General features: G+C 38.8%; 1 protein-coding gene and 2 long non-coding RNA genes across 13 annotated transcripts in view; 1 reads left to right on the top strand and 2 right to left on the bottom strand.

The window, feature by feature from the left end:
* The window catches only part of tay (tay bridge), a 79,267-nt gene that overhangs the window by 23,406 nt on the left and 34,264 nt on the right, over positions 1 to 21,597 (top strand). For 8 of the 11 annotated variants that reach the window (XM_033384032.1, XM_033384031.1, XM_033384028.1 and 5 more), the window contains 5 exons: positions 4,531 to 4,719; positions 4,775 to 5,244; positions 5,292 to 5,725; positions 14,975 to 15,422; positions 15,482 to 15,569. In XM_033384032.1, the coding sequence (XP_033239923.1) occupies positions 4,531 to 4,719; positions 4,775 to 5,244; positions 5,292 to 5,725; positions 14,975 to 15,422; positions 15,482 to 15,569 (1,629 nt within the window). Of the gene's footprint in view, positions 1 to 4,530; positions 4,720 to 4,774; positions 5,245 to 5,291; positions 5,726 to 14,312; positions 14,617 to 14,974; positions 15,423 to 15,481; positions 15,570 to 21,597 lie in introns of those variants that run through there. The other 3 variants (XM_033384029.1, XM_033384034.1, XM_033384033.1) reach the window with 3 other exon arrangements.
* On the bottom strand, positions 2,829 to 3,296 carry LOC117184899 (uncharacterized). Its single transcript, XR_004470367.1, has 2 exons — positions 3,114 to 3,296; positions 2,829 to 3,042 (listed from the first exon to the last, which is right to left on the bottom strand). It is a non-coding gene; the product is annotated as an uncharacterized lncRNA (long non-coding RNA).
* On the bottom strand, positions 19,796 to 20,601 carry LOC117184898 (uncharacterized). The gene is made up of 3 exons (XR_004470366.1): positions 20,497 to 20,601; positions 20,011 to 20,425; positions 19,796 to 19,959 (listed from the first exon to the last, which is right to left on the bottom strand). It is a non-coding gene; the product is annotated as an uncharacterized lncRNA (long non-coding RNA).

Genomic DNA, 21,597 nt, shown 5'->3' with positions numbered 1-21,597 from the left:
CGGAGGAAGGAATTCTCGATGAAGTTTGCCGTGCCACTTGAATCTGTCTCTATTTTCTCTATTAATTTGAAATAAAATATTAATATATATACCTTTTTGAAAAGGTAATACTGCGGGCTTTGTTTTTACATTTACAGTTGAAATTGCAAAGATCAATACAAGCAGACGTAAGATACTTTAATGCTGTTCTAAAAAAACACTACCTCTGAAAATAACAGCAAAAAAACCTGATTTTAATAATAAAAAAAAAAACGACTGATCTTTGAAAAATATAAAAATTTATTAAACTATTTTAAAGACACAAATCAATAAACAAAAAAACGTTGGTTTGGTTCACTCGGAATGATCTTTGATAATTTTTTCGAAGTCCGCTCGCGACACCAGCCAAAAAATTGTCTATGTGAGTGTCGTATTTAAGTTTCGCACTTTTGAAGAACGGAATTTTGAGTTATTTCAATTTACATTTTTTCCTTAATCGCCTTTAATAGATATTTCTATCAATTTTCTTAAAATTGCTGCTTAATTTAATAGAAATCAGAAAACAAATTTAATTCACCATTTTTTTTAAATGGTGCTGTAAATACTATTGCCATTAAGTTAATTTTTAGTGTGTGTATTCAAGTGTCGGGGAGTTTACAGTGGCGAGCACATGTGGATCCATGCTTATCACTTTTCACCATAGCTCGCAAACAACGGTCAACACTTTTTCCCTTTGCTGTCTCGTCACTGACGAAACAGAAAAAGACCACGCATATACGGTCTCTCACTGAGCAGAACACTTTTTGTCTCTTCGCTTGTGTTTCGTGTTTTTGGTTGAGCCCGACACACGATCGTGTCTCACAATAACAACTTAGAGAGACACTTTTGGATCAAGCGCTCACAGCAAAAGTGTCTTTAGATGAGCAGAGCCAAAAAAGTGTCTGAGTAAAGTGTTTTTAGTTTTTTATTCGTGTTTATTTATTTATTTATCTTTTCCGAATCTTTTGTTCTGTTGTGTTGTAATATGTATATTTATTTGCAAACTGAAGAGACATGATTTAGAAGAGATGTGATGATAATGGAGGTTATACCCGTTATAAATTATTTTGTCCATATGGATGTATGTATATATCATTTTTTATTAATAAAAATTAAGCTTAACCACTAACAAGGAGTTAATATTTTCCGCACTTAAAGAGCTAAGTTTTTCAAAATTTTTAAAAAAATCGGTCTTTGCTTGAGCTAAGAGCGAGTTGAGCAAAAACAGATTTGATCGGGTCTTTTCAGTCCCTTTTCTCAATGTGTCCTTAAATGAGAGGTTTTTATCAGACACGCCGAAAGTGTCAACTGTTATTTGCGAGGTCTGCAATCCTTGTGATTTTTTTTGTTATAGATTCTTTGATTTAGTGAGAAAGAAAAAAAAACGATTTCAATTTAAAGAGATTTGAATTTTTTCATGAAAATTCCATGTAGTCACTTTTGCAAGTTTCCAATTTGTTTACTTTAATAATTTGTTTCAAATATTTGTTCCAAGGGCCTTAGCTTTTGTCACATTCCGAATAAGTTTTGGCATACTTTCGACTAAATTTAGTATGTGCTTGCATGTGCCACATACTAATATATATGTGCTCTAAAACTACAGTCATAGGTTTTTATTTTTTGTGCGAATAAAAGCCTTAGTTAGAAGTTCTTTTTATACCCGATACTCAAAATGAGTATTGGGGTATATTAGATTTGTGGTAAAAGTGGATGTGTGTAACGTCCAGAAGGAATCGTTTCCAACCCCATAAAGTATATATATTCTTGATCAGCATCAATAGCCGAGTCGATTGAGCCCTGTCTGTTTGTCTGTCCGTCTGTCCGTCCGTCCGTCTGTCCGTCCCCTTCAGCGCCTAGTGCTCAAAGACTATAAGAGCTAGAGCAACTATGTTTTGGATCCAGACTTCTGTGATATGTCACTGCTACAAAAATATTTCAAAACTTCGCCCCGCCCACTTCCGCCCCCACAAAGGACGAAAATCTGAGGCATCCACATTTTTAATGATACGATAAAACCAAAAACGCAGAATCGTAGAGGATGACTATATGTCCTAAAGTGTGAAATCTCAACCAGATCGTATAATTATTATAGCCAGAATCAAGAAAACAATTTCATTCTTTCTCGCTCTGTCTCTCTCAAACACACAGGTTTCATGGTCGGTTTTGCCAATTGCAAAATATGAGTTCAAGGATCTCAGAACCTATAAGAGCCAGGGCAACCAAATTTGGTATCCACACCCCTGAAATATCGGACCTTGACCGTTTTGTGTCAAAATTTCGCCAGACCCCCTTCCGCCCCCGCAAAGGACGAAAATCTGGGGCATCCACAAATCTCAGAGACTATTAACACTAGAGTAACCAAATTTAGTGTCCGCACTCATGTTAGATCTCACTATAAAACGTATATCTCAAAATTTCGCCCCACCCCCTTCCGCCCCCACAAAGGACGAAAATCTGTTGCATCCACAATATTGCAGATTCGAGAAAACTAAAATCGCAGAATCTGCATCAGATCAGATAATTTTTATAGCCAAAAGGAACAAATCAATTTGCACTACGCAGCGCCCGACGTCACGCTCAGACTGATTTTCTGTCTCTCTCGCACGCACTCTTTGTCGTGTCGCTTAATATTAGCGGCCATAGCGAGCCATACTGACATAGTATCGGGTATAACTGTAGAGTTGCAGTGTCCGCATCAACTCACAACATTCTCCCTCGTTATTGTTATTTCAGAGTTTTCACTTCTGGCATTTTGAAATAAACCACTTCTAATTGAATCTCAGAGAAATTCATTTCGCAGTCCGCAGTTGTATCATTTGTAAAGAAAGACTTTTAATGGAATCACAGATTTCCTCTTTGCCAAGATGTAAACAAAATGTTTAACTAAATACCTATTCGGTTTCGAAATCTTCCAATCAAGTCCAAAATAAAAAAGGTCCAAATTGTAAAAGTGAACATAATAAATGTTACGGGTGCATGTCATATAAGCCTACACTTTTGTGTGGGCGTTATACAATGAAGATCCTAAACAATTGCCGGATAAACAACAAAATATTCAGTTTCCCCTTTTCTTTTAAGGTTTTTTTTTCGCTTACATTAGATATTGAAATTATTTTTAGAAATTTTGGGTCCGCTGTGACATTTTGGAAGATAGCGCTATGCCACTATTAAAAGCAATATAACGCACCCAAAAGTTACACCAAAAAATAGAAAAATATGTTTTGTATTAATAAAACTGGTCTACACGCCAAATGGTTTAAAGATAGGAAAAGGATATTCTTATAGTATTTTCAACACTAACCTGATCTCCAAAAGTTCCAAAGTCAAGAAATGGACTCAAAGTTTCAAGACCTCTGTTTTTTTTTTTACACTTTTTCGATCACTTGTAGAGAAGAATGGCGAGGTGCTAAACGTCTCTAATTAGGCTTACATAAGTTGCACTCATAGAGCGGTACACAATGGCACAATTCGCGCACATAAAAAAGCTACATGAAAATGTTGGATTGATTCAAGGCTTTTTCGTTTTGTTTCACTTGGTTGACAGTTCAAGCTTTTATTTAAGCCTCATTAGAGACTTCGGCATTACAAAGCCTTTTCTACTTTTGGAAGCCTTGTGCCGCGATGAAAATCCTATTAGAATATATCCTCGTCCGATTTTTGAACCAAAAAAAATTGTTTTTTTGTCGACCAGTGTAATTTTTAACCGGTATTTACTTGGCGCCAAAACGCTTTCACAAACCCAACATATCTTAATTAGAACTGAACTCTGTTAATTAATTTTGTACCCGACGTTTCTATTTTTCCCCCGAACAGACTTAACTTTTCTTTCGGATCTTGACTAGACTGACGATCCTTATTATTTGTATCGATCCGAGCGTTAAGTTCTCAAAGCTTTCGATAATGATGCAATGGTTTCGTGCCATTATTAAATTCAATTAATGTCTCTCTGAGATTTAATAAGAATGTTTGTTTACAAATGTCACAACGCTGGACTTTGAAATGAGTTTTTCTGAGATTCAATTAGAAGAGGTTTATTTATGAATGCCAGAACTGAAATCTATGAAGTTAATATGGAAAGAATTTCTGAGTAAGATTGAATTGAAAAGTACACATCAACGGGTTGGTTAATTTGCACTTAGGTTTTGGTAATGGTTGAGTCAAAGATTATTAGTCAAGATTATTACATTACACATAACATACAATTTTAAAGTTTAATAGCCGTCTATTTTGTAGCTCTTGTTTAAATAGTTAAAAAAGAGCCGAAGTTCCAAAGAGCATTCGTCTTAAAGATGTATTCCCAATAAATTTAAAAAAAAAATATTAAACTATTTTGATTAAAAGCAGAAGGAATATATTTACTTCAAAGTAGTTCCCTTGCTCTAAATGATTCTGTTTTAAGTAGACTTGTGGATACTTAATTTTGATAGACATGATTCGGCAGGGTTTTTCACGGTATAAGTAATAGCAACTCTTAAAAGAATTTTTCTAATCATAGCTAATATTTTTCTCCAGTACTACAAATCAGCGATCGAATGCCACATCATCAACTGGCCTTTCACAGGGTGTCAACATAAGTACACCATTTTGTGCCATCGCGCCGAGTCCATACGCTGGTATAACCATTTCATCATCAAATTCATCAATGACAGGACCAGGGACGGGTCTACCAGCCTATTCTCCAAAGACTGGGTTGTGGTTAAAGTAATTTCTTGGTTAACATATTTACTATTGAAATAACGTTATACCTTGCTTACAGCTCTACCTCTTCCGCTTTGGTATCAACACCCATCTCATCCACATCTGTTATATTTAGTGGTAGCGCCCGTCCAACTCCCCCGCCATTAAATATAGGAGCAGGAATGGGTATGGTGGGGACAGTGGCTCCGACGACAAGAATCCCATCCAATTCAATATCACCACGTGATATGTCCTCTGCTGGTGTCAGTGGTCATGTGACAGCCACAAACTTTCAGCCTACTTCGTACTTCCCCGCACATTTAGCACAACCAACGTCTTCTCCAGCAGCTCCAACCTCTGCTATTAACAGCTCAATTCCGCAAATGTCATTAGTGTCACACACATTGACCACTATTTCAACAACGGCAGCAGTTTCTGCTACCACGTCATCGTCCAACATACAAGGTATAACTCAACATACGGGCGCAAACACAATTACACCCACACCGCATCCGTTTTCTGCAGAATCTCTTTTTCAGCCAAGTAAAAGTATGAGGACTAAAATTCCTAGAAAAATTAAACAAACGTTTACGTAGATATTTTTATTATTCGCATAGATGATCAAGCGGATTTGCTACGTCGCGAGCTAGACAGCAGGTTTTTGGATCGTTCTGGCTTGTCTGTCCCTCCTACACCACCATCGTCAACATATCTACGACAAGAGCTTCACCATCATCAGCACCAGCATACTCACTTGCACCAGCATCAGCAGTTGTTGCCCACTGCATCCGTATCAGCAACAGCAACGTCCTTGCATACAGGCCCAACAACTTCAGCACAAATTTTTCCGCCGCCATTATTTAAAGACATACCCAAACTCACGACTGTTGATCCTCAGTTTTATCGTGCTGGTATTGGATTACCTCCTGGCGGCTATACGGGTTACAGTTCGGCAGGTCTTTTACATACTGGTTTGGGGGGAACAACACCGTTCATGCCCCCGAACCATTTGACCGCTTTTGCTCCCAAGGTAAGCCAAACAAAAACCTGATATATATTTTATATTTAATAAAACGCATTTAACCAAAGGTAAGAAAATAAAATTTCCATAAATATTTTGCATACAGACAGCTTTCATCCTATCTTTGTGCGGGTCGTTTAGACTGTAAGCTTTTTTAGAGCTTTTTTTAAACTAAAATATAACAGTGATGGAAAAAATAAAAGAAACGACTTTATTTTAAAACTATAAGCTTTTTGTATTGAGAGAGAGAGGGAGCGAGAGGGAGTCGGGACGAAATTTTTAAATACTCTCGTAACAGTATGATATCACTGGTGTATGGATACAAAATATGGTATCTTTAGTTCTTGTAGTCTCTGAGATTGGACGCTAATTAAGCCGGACGGACAGACAGAGTTGGCTACATCGACTCGGTTATTGATGCTGATGAAGAATACTATATACACTCCCCGACACTTGAATACGACATACTAAAATGTACACTTTAGGCACCAATATTTCCGGCACAAGCCATAGAAAACGGTGAATTTGAATTTTCCTCAAATCTCTATTCAATTTAGCATAAATTAAAAAAAAAATAATAGCAATATTCATCTAAGTAGATTGAGGAAAAAAAATTTAATTGACATAACTCAAATTTCCGCTCCCAAAAAATGCGACACTTGAATACGACATTCACATTGAAAAATTTTTTATTTTGGATGTGGTCGCGACCGGACATTGAATAAATTCTCAAAAATCAATTAGGGTGTCCTTATTACGAGAAAAAAATGTGGGTTATGGTAAGTCCTTTTCAAAGGACGAAAGCTCCACAATAAAAGCCTCGAAGGAAGTAGGTCCATCAATAATGAAAATAAGTGATGAAATTGGTAAAACTAGGCGTGTTCTGAGTGATTTCATAAAGAACGGGTCAAATTATGGCAAAAACATAAAAAACCGAACCAAAATTGCTACTTCCGAGACCTCCATAAGATCTCATCTGCGAGCCGCATCTAAAAAACACGACTAAAACTCGATTTAAAAATCGAAAACTGTACTTTTAGCTAGTGCTAAAATAATAAAACATGTTTTTTCGAAGACTCCACACCATAAGGGACTGTAATTAATGAAAAACCCCTCAACTTTGATGCATATTTGACAAACTCGACTTAATGAAAAATCAACTGGTCCACGCCGTTTTAGGATCTTGCTCACCACAGAATAATAGCGCTCACACTGCTGTGAAAACGATCCAATTATAATTCTTCTTTACTCCTCACTTCCTTTACTTCCTTGAGTCCTTATAAATATAAAAAAGAAACCCTTATGACCCTTCAAATTAAAATTTTTGTCCCTTTGAAAATGCTATATAGCGACAGTCTCTACTCCACGCCATATGAATATGCAAAAGTACGGGAGTATTCTAAGTTTTGGTCCGTTGGCTGAGGTTTTTTATTAATTACAGTCCCTTATGGTGTGGAGTCTTCGAAAAAACATGTTTTATTATTTTAGCACTAGCTAAAAGTACAGTTTTAGATTTTTAAATCGAGTTTTAGTCGTGTTTTTTAGATGCGGCTCGCAGATGAGATCTTATGGAGGTCTCGGAAGTAGCAATTTTGGTTCGGTTTTTTATGTTTTTGCCATAATTTGACCCGTTCTTTATGAAATCACTCAGAACACACCTAGTTTTACCAATTTCATCACTTATTTTCATTATTGATGGACCTACTTCCTTCGAGGCTTTTATTGTGGAGCTTTCGTCCTTTGAAAAGGACTTACCATAACCCACATTTTTTTCTCGTAATAAGGACACCCTAATTGATTTTTGAGAATTTATTCAATGTCCGGTCGCGACCACATCCAAAATAAAAAATTTTTCAATGTGAATGTCGTATTCAAGTGTCGCATTTTTTGGGAGCGGAAATTTGAGTTATGTCAATTAAATTTTTTTTCTCAATCTACTTAGATGAATATTGCTATTGTTTTTTTTTTAAATTTATGCTAAATTGAATAGAGATTTGAGGAAATTCAAATTCACCGTTTTCTATGGCTTGTGCCCTAAATATTGGTGCCTAAAGTGTACATTTTAGTATGTCGTATTCAAGTGTCGGGGAGTGTATGGGCATTTTCAAAAAGTCCAAAGGGACAATCGGGACGATTTTACAGCTAATGAAAATATATATATCAATTGATGAAATTCGCTTAGTTTCAATATTTTTGAAAGAAAATATCCGGAAAAAAGTATATGGAACCTGTGTGACCCTGACAGACTTTCCGTGAAAAAGTCCATATACTTTATGGGGTCGGAAACGCTTCCTCCTGGATATTATACGCATACAAATGCATCACAAAATTAATATATCCCTAAATCTTTCGAGTACTGGGTATGAAAACTGAACACCATAAGATCCTTAACGAGTGATTGACGCATCGAAAATCTACTGTAAAATGTAAAACTAAGAAACAAACTACGACACGCCGAAATTCGATCTATCTTCACCAGAAATAGCAGCAAAACCTGGAAAAAATTCGTTTTTTCAAACAAGCTTGATTTTAATATCATTTTTGAATTCATATTTATCAAATAGCAACAAATTAGTCAAGAAAAACGCATAAAAAAAAATTAATGAGTTATAGCAATTACGAAAAAAAAAACGGCGCCGATTATATTATATGATTATAAACTATTTATTTATATTTAAGCTCAACGGAAAGTAAAAAAAATGCTATGCTAAGTACTCGCCAAGGCAAATTTTTTTCTTAATTTTGGCTATATCAATGATTTGAACTTAATGGTCAGTAATTTGTTAGATAATTCTTTCATTTATTATGACATTAAGATTGGATTTTGATGCTGATCTGGAATACTTTATTGCGTCGGCAACACATTATTTTGTGTGTTTTATAGATTTATATGAAATATTGTAGCTCGGTATCGGGTATCGGTGTATCGGGTTTAAAAATGAGAATATTGAAGACAAATTTTTGTTTAGAGCAGAAAATTTAAATATAAAAAAAGTCGTTTCTATTATTTTTTTGTCATCGCTATAGTATGTGTATGTACACTTCAATGTCATTATTAGCTTTTTATTTTCGTTTTTGTTTTTCTCATTTACTAAAAGTATATACGTATATGAATTTATGCTTGCACTCCTTACATTAAAAGTAAAACAAATTAATAACAAAATTATTTCATAGTTTTAGGACATAAGGACACACACATGAAACATATTTTGTAAAAACAACGTTTTTCTAAAAGTTGTTTGGTTGTAAGCTATTGCGAGTAATTGAATAATTTAAAGTTTCAATATTCATAATAAGAAGAGGAGTGTAATGATGGATGCAAAAAAAACATAAGACCTGTAAAAATTCGGAAGAGTTTTTCCAAAACAAACGTTATGATGACTCCGGTCCAGCGGGCTCTAGTTTCGGTTTTTTACGTTAAATTGTCAGGTAATTTATGACTAAATAAAACAAGTGCTCGACTTCAAAGCATTTATTGGACTGGTCGCAGCCAGAGATAGCAATAACTCCCCGACTCCACCGTCGAGCCGATCTTGAATGCGCAGAGAGCAGTACAAGAGCGCGGCGTGTGAGAGCAAAAGCTCTGCTCGTCTGCTGCAACATTCCGGCCCCGTTGAAGACCTCCGGTGCTTCAACCGTCTATTGGCAGTTTTTCCAATTTGTGTATGGGGCGTTTAATTACGCCCACGGGTGTTCGCACCTCGGCGACGCGCACTCTCCCATCTTCTCCCTTGATTGCGGCCACCACTCGTCCTGTGGTCCACTTCTGTGGCGGTGTGTTGTCCTCGTGGAGGAGCACTAGACAGCCAATGTCCAAGTCTGGCCCTTTGGTAGCCCACTGGTGACGCTTCTGCAGGCTGACCAGGTAGTCCTTGGACCAGCCCTGCCAAAACTGCTGCTTGAGCGCTGACAGCATTCGCCACCGCTTCAAGTACGCGAAGCTTCCCCTGCTGCATCTGTCGTCGTGATCTGATTCGGGCGGCAGCGAAAGAAGCGGCTGCCCGATCAGCAGGTGCCCTGGCGTTAGCGCTTCTCCATCGCTGGGATCGTTGCCTGGGGAGAGCCTCTACCTCTACCAGGTGGGTGCACAGCTCGTCCGCGGTGAGCTTGGCGTTGCCCACTCCGAGTACCAACCTCTGCTTGGCTGATTTGACGGCTGCCTCCCACAATCCGCCGAAGTGTGGTGCTCTCGGTGGTATGAAACACCACTCGACGCCTTGGCGCGCTGCGTATACCTTGAGCTGGTCCTGGTCCCTCTGGTACGCCTGATGCAGCTCGTTCAGCGCCTTGCTCGCGCCCACGAAGCTGGTGGCGTTGTCGCTGTACACCTTCTCCGGAAGGCCTCTTCTCCCGATGAACCTTTTAAAAACAGATAAAAAACTATCAGTGGACAAATCTGCTACAAGCTCCAGGTGAACAGGCTTTGATACAAAGCAGACGAAGACGGCTACATATGTCTTAATGGGCCGTAGAATGGGCCGCAGAAATCTACCCCACAAATCAAAAAGGGCCGAGCTCTTCGCACTCTATCAGCTGGCAGGTTCCCATGATCTGTCCCTGTAGGACTGGCTTGTATCGGAAGCAGTGCACACAATTTCTCAGGATCCTTGTACATGCTTCTCGAGCATTGATTAGCCATATCTGCTGCCTTAGCAACGAAACCATGACTTTGGCGCCTGCATGGTAGTGAGTCCGATGCAAATTGCGAAGATAAAGCGTCACGAATTGCGACTTTTGCGACAGCAGCAGAGAAAATTTGGCGTCATACGGAATCTCTGTGTTGAGCAACCTTCCTCCCACTCGAATCAGTCGCAGCGTTACTCCGTCGAGTTCGCTCGTATGTATGAACGGGTTTAGTCGTTGAAGATGCGGTGACAGGATTTCCGACCTCGCTAGCTTGTGGAATTCTGGTCCCAACTCGTGTCTTTGGACTACTTCTACCAGCCTTAGAAATGAGACCTTAAATTCTTTGGCTGACAGAATTACCTCTCGACTACGCTTGCTTCCTTGTAGGAACCGGTTTACATATGCCATAATCCGAAGCAATTTCTCAAAAGAAGAGCATCTTTCAATCAACTCGATGAAATCATTGGCCTGACACTTTGCCACTGAATGTGTTGCCAAACACTTCTTGTTTTCCGACCGTTCCATTTTTGGGGACAACTCAACCTGATATAGACATGGCCACTCCTCAGAATTCCTGAGCAGAAATTGGGGACCATCAGTCCACAATGAGCACGTTACACCGTCTACGTCTGTGCCACGTGACACCAAATCGGCTGGGTTTTGCTCAGTAGGAACGTGCCGCCAAGTCACACCGCTTGACGATTCCTGGATTTCAGCAACCCTATTAGCCACAAACGTTGCGAGCGTGGCTGGATCCCTTTCCAGCCAGTACAAGGTGACTTGGGAGTCCGACCAAAAGTTCACACTTTCGATCATGAACTTGTCCAGGAGCGGTTTTACTTGAGCCCATAAAGTGGATAACAAGAGTGCTGCGCACAATTCGAGTCTTGGAATCGATTTCGTTTTGAGAGGAGCTACTCGAGACTTTGCGGTAAGAAGCTTAGACACGACATTTTTACCATCACTGGTACGGATGTAAATGCAGCATCCGTACGCTTCACCTGATGCGTCTGCGAATCCGTGAATGTGAACGCTTTTATGCGTGGGAAGGCCAATGTAGCGAGGTATGGTTATTTTGTCTAATTCGAACAAATTTTGCTTGAAGTGGTTCCAATTCGTGTGCAAACTCATGGGAACCGACTCGTCCCAATCCAACTTTTGCCGCCACAATTGCTGCAGCAATATTTTTGCCCTCGTTATTAAGGGACATAATAACCCTAATGGGTCGAACAATCGGGACGCAACTGACAAAATGTTTCGCTTTGTAGGGGTCAATGAATCAAATGAGTCATCTAAATGATAATGGAACAAATCATTTTGCGGATTCCATCTAATTCCGAGCGTTTTAACAGACGACGAAGGATCAAACTGCAGCGATTTCTCCTGGCCACTATCGGACAGCAGCTGGGAATGATTTGACGCCCACTTGGCCAACTGAAAACCCCCGGATTCTAAGACCTCACACACTTCCAGCCGAATACGTTCTAAATCTTCCAGACTGTTTGCTCCAGTAAGCATATCATCGACGTAAAAGTCACTTTTTATGACTTGTGATGCAATAGGATGGGACTCAGCATAAACGTCTGCCAATTCAACGAGACAGCGGATGGCCAGAAATGGAGCTGAGGCTGTCCCAAAAGTAACCGTATTCAGGCGATACGTTTGAACATCTACATTTGCCTTATCCCTCCACAGAATCAATTGGAAATTTCGGTCTTTTTCGGCGACCTGAACTTGCCTATACATTTTGGAGATGTCAGCTGTGAGCGCAAAACGATTTAATCGAAATCGGGCAAGAGTTGCGTAAAGCTCCCTCTGAATAGTTGCACCCACCATCAAAGTCTCATTTAATGAGATTGAAGTCGATGTTTTGCTCGATGCATCGAAAACGACGCGTAGCTTGGTGGTTTTACTATCAGGTCTCAGGACAAATTGATGTGGAATGTAGTAATGGCGTCCTGGAGGAGTGCCTGGAAGCAATGACATGTGGCCAAGGATGAGATACTCTTTCATAAACTCCATATACAGATCATGTAAATACTGATCTCGTGCAAGTCTGCGTTCTAGGGATAGAAAGCGGCGTTTTGCCGTCTCGAACGAGAAACCCAACACGTTGGGATTTATTTTAAATGGCAGCCCCACTTCAAAACGACCCGATTCGAGCCTGCGTAAAGTCTGCTTAAAGTTTTGTTCGCAAGCCAATTGTTCAGCTGTATATACAGCCTTCGACTTCTCTGGGACCTGTTCCAATTCCCAAAAGCGCTCCACCAGAGAGTCCAGAGAACAATGATCGCTACCAACAGCGATATTGCATACAGCATCCTGTGCTGATGCCTTATATTTTCCTGATACAATCCATCCCAACAATGTTTTCTGGATTGTTGGATGTTCGGAACTTGCCTTTAATTGGCCTACACACATTAACTCAAAAAAGGTTTCTGCCCCTATCAATAAGTCAACCTTAGCAGGCTTGTAAAACTGCGGGTCTGCCATCTGCAGGTTTGCTGGTATCTTCCATTGGGCGAAATTGACAACATGATCGGGTAGGTATGTGGAAATCGACCTTAACACCCAAAAATCGGAATCAAAGTTGTGATCGTTGATACGAGATTGAACAGAAGTATGAATCTTGTGCTTTATGACGGACGAGTTTTTTCCAACAGTTGTGATATTAAGGCACGACTCATCACGGCGCAATCGTAAGCGCTGGGCTAGATCCTCGGATATAAAATTAATTTGGGAGCCGGAATCTAGAAGTGCCCGTGCATACTGAAATTGTCCGGACCGATCTTGCACCTTTACAACAGCGGTAGCAAGAATAACCTGGTCAGCACTTTTCTTCAATCCACCAATATTCCGCATATAATAAATATTTTATGTTGCTGGCTGTTCACTTTGGTTTATTTTATTACTTTGTGTTTTATTTAATTGGTATTCCATTCAACGAGGTGCCAATGAAATTGAGATCAGTGGCCAAATAGAGAAACACAGCGCACAAAATGGTGGCTTGGTTCTAGCGCTCAGCTTATTTTTCGCACTTAATACCTGAGAATTCGGCATAGATTAGCCGAACACTTTCCTTTTTTGTTGAGTAAAGATGAATCCAATTTGTCGCACAAAACCAGCCAGCTAGAGCTCTATTCGCAACAGAACAAAAAAACCAATGACTTGTGCCGAGACAACGAAGATGCACTGTAGGTCACTGGTTTGTCGTGCGAATTTCCACGAAATGCTGGATGCCGATGTCCCTGCTCGGGCGCCAATGAAAATTCGGAAGAGTTTTTCCAAAACAAACGTTATGATGACTCCGGTCCAGCGGGCTCTAGTTTCGGTTTTTTACGTTAAATTGTCAGGTAATTTATGTCTAAATAAAACAAGTGCTCGACTTCAAAGCATTTATTGGACTGGTCGCAGCCAGAGATAGCAATAACTCCCCGACTCCAACGTCGAGCCGATCTTGAATGAGCAGAGAGCAGTACAAGAGCGCGGCAGCAAAAGCTCTGCTCACAACATCGTACACGCTAAGATAGGGTAATTAAGATCGTCTGCTGCAACAACCTGGACAAAAAACAAAAATATCCAAAACTTTTGACTAAAATATGCTGAGATTCGTGAGGCAATGCTGATTTATATTTTTGCTAAAAAAAAAAAATTTTCTTTGGAGGCAAACCCTTCTAAACTACCTATAACACTAATAATAAAAGATATGATTATATGACAGATATGACAATCTAGTGTCCAAAAGAACCACTTAAAAATTATATCTTTTCTATCGAAGAAGGATGTACCCAAGATGATGATTTATTACTATTTTTATAGCCTAAAGAGTATGAAATTAGGAAAAAAATTATTTATTTATTTTTTCACCACTACACTTGGAATTTTTACTTTTACTTGAAGGAGTGCAAACATAAACAAAGTCACAAAAATTAAGATCACTTTAAATTTGCTGAAAATTTTAATTTTATAGAGCTTTTGCTGAAACATAGCCAAGTGCCCTTATTATTTTGTACACCACTGTAAGTACACTGCCCCTCCCTTACATAGAAACACGATTACTTTATTTTTACTTGTGGTACAGCCCCGTTTTTGCAACAAATTAATTGAACAATATTTTTCTGGAACGATTCAATTCAAAAATCTCCGTTAAAAAGCGACAAAACCACTGTTCTTACTCAAGTGAAAATTCAAGGAATTTTACAATGAATCATACAAAATAATGGTAATCGTTTCTGTATTAAATTTATTTATAATAAAAAGAGTTTTGAATTTTACTTTTAAGCAAAAATTTGACCGGGGCTGTTTCAGTAATGGAAGATTTGCCAAATTAAAAAGGAAAAGTTTTCCATCTCCCTATAAAAGTAAACGGATAAGTGTATGAACATGTGTAAGATTAAAGTGCACGTATGCAAAAGCGGTAAAGTTGCAACACTCATGCACGTTTATTTACTATGTGTACAAAACTATTAACAGCAATTATCAACAACCAAATTCAGAAAGGTTTTTTCGACAACATGACTTATTGACTTAACATTGACTTATTTAAACACTCACAACCAGGCCAACTATTTTGCCTCAAATGAACTATCTTAGCATTGTTATTTATGGAGAATACATAATAATTTTAAACAGAAAACTGGTCGTTGGAATGCCATGCATGTTCGTATTGCGTGGGAAATTTATTACCACCAAAACAAGCAATGTTCTGATAAGACAGGATGTCCTACAGGCGGAAATGGTGCAAATGGAAATTTGACCTCCAACAATACGCCAATCACCGCAAGTAACCTGGTAACCGGAGCCGGTGGAAGTAGCATTGTTAGCACTGTCAGCACAATTAATAATGTTGGTTCTTCCTCGGCTATTGGAGGCGGTATCGTTAGTGCAAGTGGGCCAACACCGTCAATTAGTATTAAATCATCAACAGCTATTGCAATGAATACAACACAACAGCATCTTCTTCAAAGGACGAATGAACTTCCACCACCTGCAGCGTTTGCAAATGCATTACCAGGACGTTCTTCATTTGAAACGTCTCCTTTGGCGGCGAGTTTTATTGGGGCACCGCCTAGTCATATCGGTAAACTGTAAAAATTGTAATTAGCTAATTTTAGTTAATAACTGACTACATTTTGACAGGTACGGCTGTTTCTCCTTTTGGACGCTATGTAGCTCCATTTGGGTTCACGGGTATAACGCATTTCGGCGGACATATAGACGCATGGAGGTAAGTGATGTCATGTATTTACATATATTTATAAATGATATCCATGGGTAGGATTACTATATAATATCTCTATTAGATATTATAAAATTATAAAATAAATATTATAGAAGCCATATTCTATAGTTATATAATTTGTATCCAGTTTAGCTGAGATGTGGAAAATTAAACTAGATCAGGAGCATGATATTTTAGTTTAGGAACAGTCCAACAAAACTGAAAAAAAACCCTATGAGCGAGGCTCAAATCATGTAGCGGTCACACACTGGGCTCTCACACGACATGTATTTTTTTTTCATTCTGGGTCCTTCACTGCGTTAGATCCCACGCAATTCAAAAATCGACCAAACGTTCGTATCGATTGGTGTAAGAAAATGATCAAGAATTACGATCGTGGTGCTTCACAAGCTGTGTATAACATTTCTACAGGTGACGAATCATGGACTTATAATTACGAAACAAAACATTAATCGAAGGTTTGGGTGTTTTAAAACGAGCCAAATGCTACAAAAGTTTTACAACGAATTATGAGACCAATTATGAGTGGTAAATAACCATTTTTGACCTGAAGTTATTACACAATTCCGAAAAAACCAACCTCCAAATACGGACCAAATTACTGGAATACTACTAAAACAAAAAAATTTCTACCGCAATCCGAGCTCTTACGCCCGAGCTCGCTCCACTCAACAGATTTTTTGAAAACCAAAAATATTGGATTAAGGGGTCATCTTGGGCCTTGCCAACATTTCCTCACATCTAAAGGGATCTTTTTGTTTACAGCTGTAAAAAAAATTGAGTGGTCAACGTGACGTGAAAAAGTTTCAAAATATTGTAAGAGAAATTTTTGCATAGCTAGGGAAAAGAAAAACAACGTGCGTACACATGAAAAAAAATAGCAAGCAAAATAAAACTTAAAAAAGTCAAATTTAGTTGCCTAATTTTAATTAAAGATAACATGATATTTACAAAATACCACAAATATTTTTAAGTATTGGGTAAATTTGTTTTAAAAGATAAAAAAAAATGTAGAAGATAATGTCGGGACAGAATTTTATGGATTTATTTTATACTTATCTCTCGTAGGACCTTTCCAGAGAAATTTGTTTAAGTATTTACTTTTTTTAATTTAAAAAAATAGGCTTTGGGGTTGTACTTCTAAGTATGGGCATGAGACTTCGCAACCAGGCCTAACCATATTTTTCGTCACGTGCAAAGTATATTCAAAAGTTTTCATTTTGTAGCACAGTGTTATTATTAATATTATCAATATGGAAATGTCAAATAAGGACAATATAAACCATTTTGTGCAGGTGCGTTTATATAGTCGTGCTTGCAAGGGTACAGGCATGGCTCCGAGCATTGTCGTGTACACCATTTCACCACAGGTAGCAATATGTGAGTCCCCAACATTTCGGAAAAATTTTTTTGGCAATAACAAATTAATGCCACGAATTTTATTATTCTAGCTGTAAAACTCATACCACAGTTACGACAAGATACGAATTAAATTAGTGAGGGGCTCTTTCCGAATTTATTCAAATGCTTTCAGTTGAAAAAGTGGAAGAAAGAATAAAGCGTTTCCGACCCCATAATAGACAGAGTCTGTCTATCGGACGAGTGTTTAAGCCGTCGCAAGTGTTTTATGAAGTTAATAAGAAAATAAGCATTCATTCGAAATACAAAAACAAATACCACTACTATTACTAATTATTAGAAAGGTGTGTGAGGATTAGTAAAATAATAAGAGGAAGAGAATTAGTGGTGGATATAATATGGTAGAGGGAATTATAATCCGAGCATAAGACCCTAAACGGTTCATGTAAGGAATAATTCGGTCTACAAAGTTGATGTTGAATCGTGAAGTTTATGCGGCCCAACGGATCAGGGTATATGTCACCCCCGATCAAGTTGTGCATAAAAATCACACCAAGCATTTTACGGTTAACAAAGGATGGGAGGTTTACTAAAAGCAGTCACTCACACCTTCATCCCAGTTAAGGCCCCGCAGAGCAAAGAGTACAAAGTTTTCCTGTACTTTTTCTATACGGTCCTGGTGTACTTTGTACTGAGGGCTCCATACACAGGAGCTAAGCTCGGGCAAACAAGCGAGGGGTCGTCAAATTCCTTTGACCACCTCTTTATAAAAACAATAAGGCCCATGGCCTTATTTACCATTGTAGAAATGTGTTCAGAAAACTTTAGCTTGGCGTCTAATATAACACCAAGATCATCCACCGGGGTAATTCTATCAAGAGATCCACCACATACGGTATAGGGAGACAACAAGAGGCTAGAACGATGAAATGTCATTACTTTGTATTTCGAGGCATTATTGTGTAACGAGTTTATACAACACCGACTGAAAGTTATTGAGATCGGATTGCAAGCGAGAATGAAATGAAATGTCCTTATACTGGACACAGAGTTTAACATCATTCGCATACATAAGTACTCCAGAATATGTTAATACCGAAGGCAAGTCAGGGTGCCTGCCCTGTGGCACTCCCGAAAAAACCTTTACTGGTGAGGAGAGCGAGTTTTTGAAGAGGACTCTTTAAGACTTGGAACAAAGATAGCTAGAAATCCATCTCAGGTTGGGCGGAAACCCTTAAAGGTCAAGTTTATGTGCTAGAAGGAAGTGGTTTATTAGTCGAATGATTTACTAAAGTCGATGTAAATAACATCTGTCCGTAAGTTACCTTGAAAGCCTTTAACAATAAAAGAGGTAAACTCTAAAAAGTTCGTGGTGGTTGATCGCCGCCTCATAAATCCATGCTAAGTTGGAGATATAAGTGACTTTCAGAGATGTTGCAAGTGTGGAGTTAAGACCTTCTCAAACATTTTATGAATAGCGGATCACTTTACTGTACCTCTATAATTTTTTTCGTCAGACTTGCTACCTTTTTTATGGAGATGAATTATAAAAGATCCCTTCCAGATCGGGGGAAAGCAAGAAGGATCAATGGACAGGGTGAATCAAGGGTCCATACAGAGCCTTGGTGCAGTACCTGAGTACACAACCTTGAACCCCGTCTGGACCCGAGAAAATGCCGTCTTAACTATTGAAAATCATGAAGTAGAGAACATTCATTTAATAAGGGACTGAAATTGCCGTTCGACCTCGGTAAACTGTATGGGTACGGATTACCAGTGAGTAGTACTTTTCCTCAGAATAGATGGTTTGGAAAAATTGGGCAAAAAATTCGGCATTTGCCGAGGTATTACGGACGTTCTACGTATTTGTATTCCGGGGATTTCTATAGATTGTTATACCCGATACTCAAAATGAGTATTGGGGTATATTAGATTTGTGGTGAAAATGGATGTGTGTAACGTCCAGAAGGAATCGTTTCCGACCCTATAAAGTTTATATATTCTTGATCAGCATCAACAGCCGAGTCGATTGAGCCATGTCTGTCTGTCCGTCCCTATCAGCGCCTAGTGCTCAAAGACTATAAGAGCTAGAGCAACGATGTTTCGGATCCAGACTTCTGTGACATGTCACTGCTACAAAAATATTTCAAAATTTCGCCCCGCCCACTTCTGCCCCCACAAAGGACGAAAATCTGTGGCATCCACATTTTTAAGGATACGATAAAACCAAAAACGCAGAATCGTAGAGGATGACTTATATCTTCTAGAATGCAAAATCTGAACCAGATCATATAATTATTATAGCCAGAATCAAGAAAACAATTTCATTCTTTCTCGGTCTGTCTCTCTCTAACACACAGGTTTCATGGTCGGTTTTGCCAATTGCAAAATATGAGTTCAAGGATCTCAGAACCTATAAGAGCCAGGGCAACCAAATTTGGTATCCACACCCCTGAAATATCGGACCTTGACCGTTTTGTGTCAAAATTTCGCCACACCCCCTTCCGTCCCCGCAAAGGACGAAAATCTGGGGTATCTCAGAGACTATTAACGCTAGAGTAACCAAATTTGTTATCCGCATTTCTGTTAGATCTCACTATAAAACGTATATCTCAAAATTTCGCCCCACCCCCTTCCGCCCCCACAAAGGACGAAAATCTGTTGCATCCACAATATTGCAGATTCGAGAAAACTAAAATCGCAGAATCTGGATCAGATCAGATCATTTTTATAGCCAAAAGGAACAAATCAAGTTGCAGTGGCTACGCAGCGCCAGACGTCACGCGCAGGCTGATTTTCTGTCTCTCTCGCACGCACTCTTTGTCGTGTCGTTTAATATAAGCGGCGTCTGCCGGAGGTGAGCCATACTGACTTAATATCGGGTATAACTGTAGAGTTGCGGTGTCCGCAGCAACTCACAATGTTCCCCCTCGTTATCTTTTGTAGAGGGTAGCATAAAGTCGCCAAAAGGTGCTTTTCCTCACTTTACAGCATCACTACTGTCAGGTCCTCCGTGCTGTAATGTAACGTAAGGTAAGAATGGTGTCGTTATGGGTGGCTGGCTCACCTGCACATAACGGATTGACTACTATCGTCAGGTGCCGTCTTCCTCCTGTTCCGAGTCCTCTATCACACAACCCTGGACTGACTCGACGATGGTCTCCAGCCCGAGGTCTTACTCGCCTGACTGCACGGTGGCAGCTATACGCTACCATGTCCCACGTCATCTTCCTGAAGCTGGGGTAGAGCAGATCCTTAACCTCCTTGTTAATTTGGATAATGACGCACTGCCCCAAACCGTTGGGTAGTGATCTTCCATTGTTCAGAGCCTTCAAGTTCTCCGTTGGTACCTCTGAGTTCTAGCGCTGTATAATCTTCATCATAAAGTATATATATTCTTGATCATCATCAATTTGCCGAGTCGATGTAGCCTGTCTGTTCGTCCGTCTTTTTTGGAGCCTAGCTCTCAGAGACTATAAGAGCTAGAGCAACGAAATTTTGTATCCTGACTTCTGAGATAAAACACTGAATCAAGTTTTTTTTTAAATTTTACCACGCTCTCTTCTGCCCCCAGAAAGTACGAAATCTGTGGCATCCACAATTTTGAAGATACGAGAAAACCAAACGCAGAATCATATCTTCCAGACTGCAGAATCTGAATCAGATCTTATTATTATTATTATTATTATAATTATTATTATTATTATAATTATTATTATTATTATAATTTTTATTATTATAATTTTTATTATTATTATTATCATTATTATAGCCAGACGCTTACTTCGCCGCCTACTCATTATCTGTCTTTCTCTCACACAGTGTATTAAGTGCGCGCTCTGGCGGAGGGGGGGAATACTGACTGAGTATCGGGTATAAATGCTGAGTCGCGGCCGTAGTAGCGACTCACAACGTTCGTTACTTATGTATTGGTGGCATTTTGACCAATTTTGACCCACTCAGCAAGAAGAATCGTTTTCCAGGATTCTTTCGATGATACCTATTCCCCCAACCCTTATGTACCCTACGTCTTGCTACGTCACTTTTTTTTTTGTTCGCCAAACTGTGTAAGGCCCGTCATACCCAAATATGTCGTTTTTGCTTTCCAAAATAAATCAGGCTTTTCCAAATGGTCTTTGGCGAATTGCAGCACTTTTTTTTTTTGTTGATGGCAGAAATTAAAGGTTTGCGCTGTGCCATTCGTCCATGATAACCGGTATTGTGAAGTCAGCTTTTTTGTGCCGTTTTTTTTCGAAATTTTGACGAATCGTTGTAATTGTTGTTTTTGGATGAAGAATAACTGCTGAGTTAAAACACGTTTCTTTCATAAAAAAGTTTTTGTTTGTTCAAAAATTATTAGTTAAACTGTATAAAAAGAAAAATTTAGATCATAAATTACTTTACTAGCGGGCTATGGCAAGTTCGCTGACAAAATTCAAGAAAGAAGAATGTTAACTTAAATTATTCATTAAAGTAAGTTTGATTGTGGTAGCACAAGTGTCAAAGGAAAATAGATGGAAAAATGTATTTTAATTATCGCAAAAGCTACAGAAAGATTCATGGTTAGAGTAGTTTGAAGAACAGAAGAAGACGGAGAGGAAAGTAATGCCTAGTCGGACGTGAAAGGGCAGCAATACTTATGTATGCATAAGAC

Source organism: Drosophila pseudoobscura, chromosome X (genome assembly GCF_009870125.1).
Source record: "Drosophila pseudoobscura strain MV-25-SWS-2005 chromosome X, UCI_Dpse_MV25, whole genome shotgun sequence".
Lineage (NCBI taxonomy): Eukaryota > Metazoa > Arthropoda > Insecta > Diptera > Drosophilidae > Drosophila > Drosophila pseudoobscura.
Note: the sequence above shows the minus strand (reverse complement) of the source record. Positions and strands in the feature narration are given on the sequence as shown.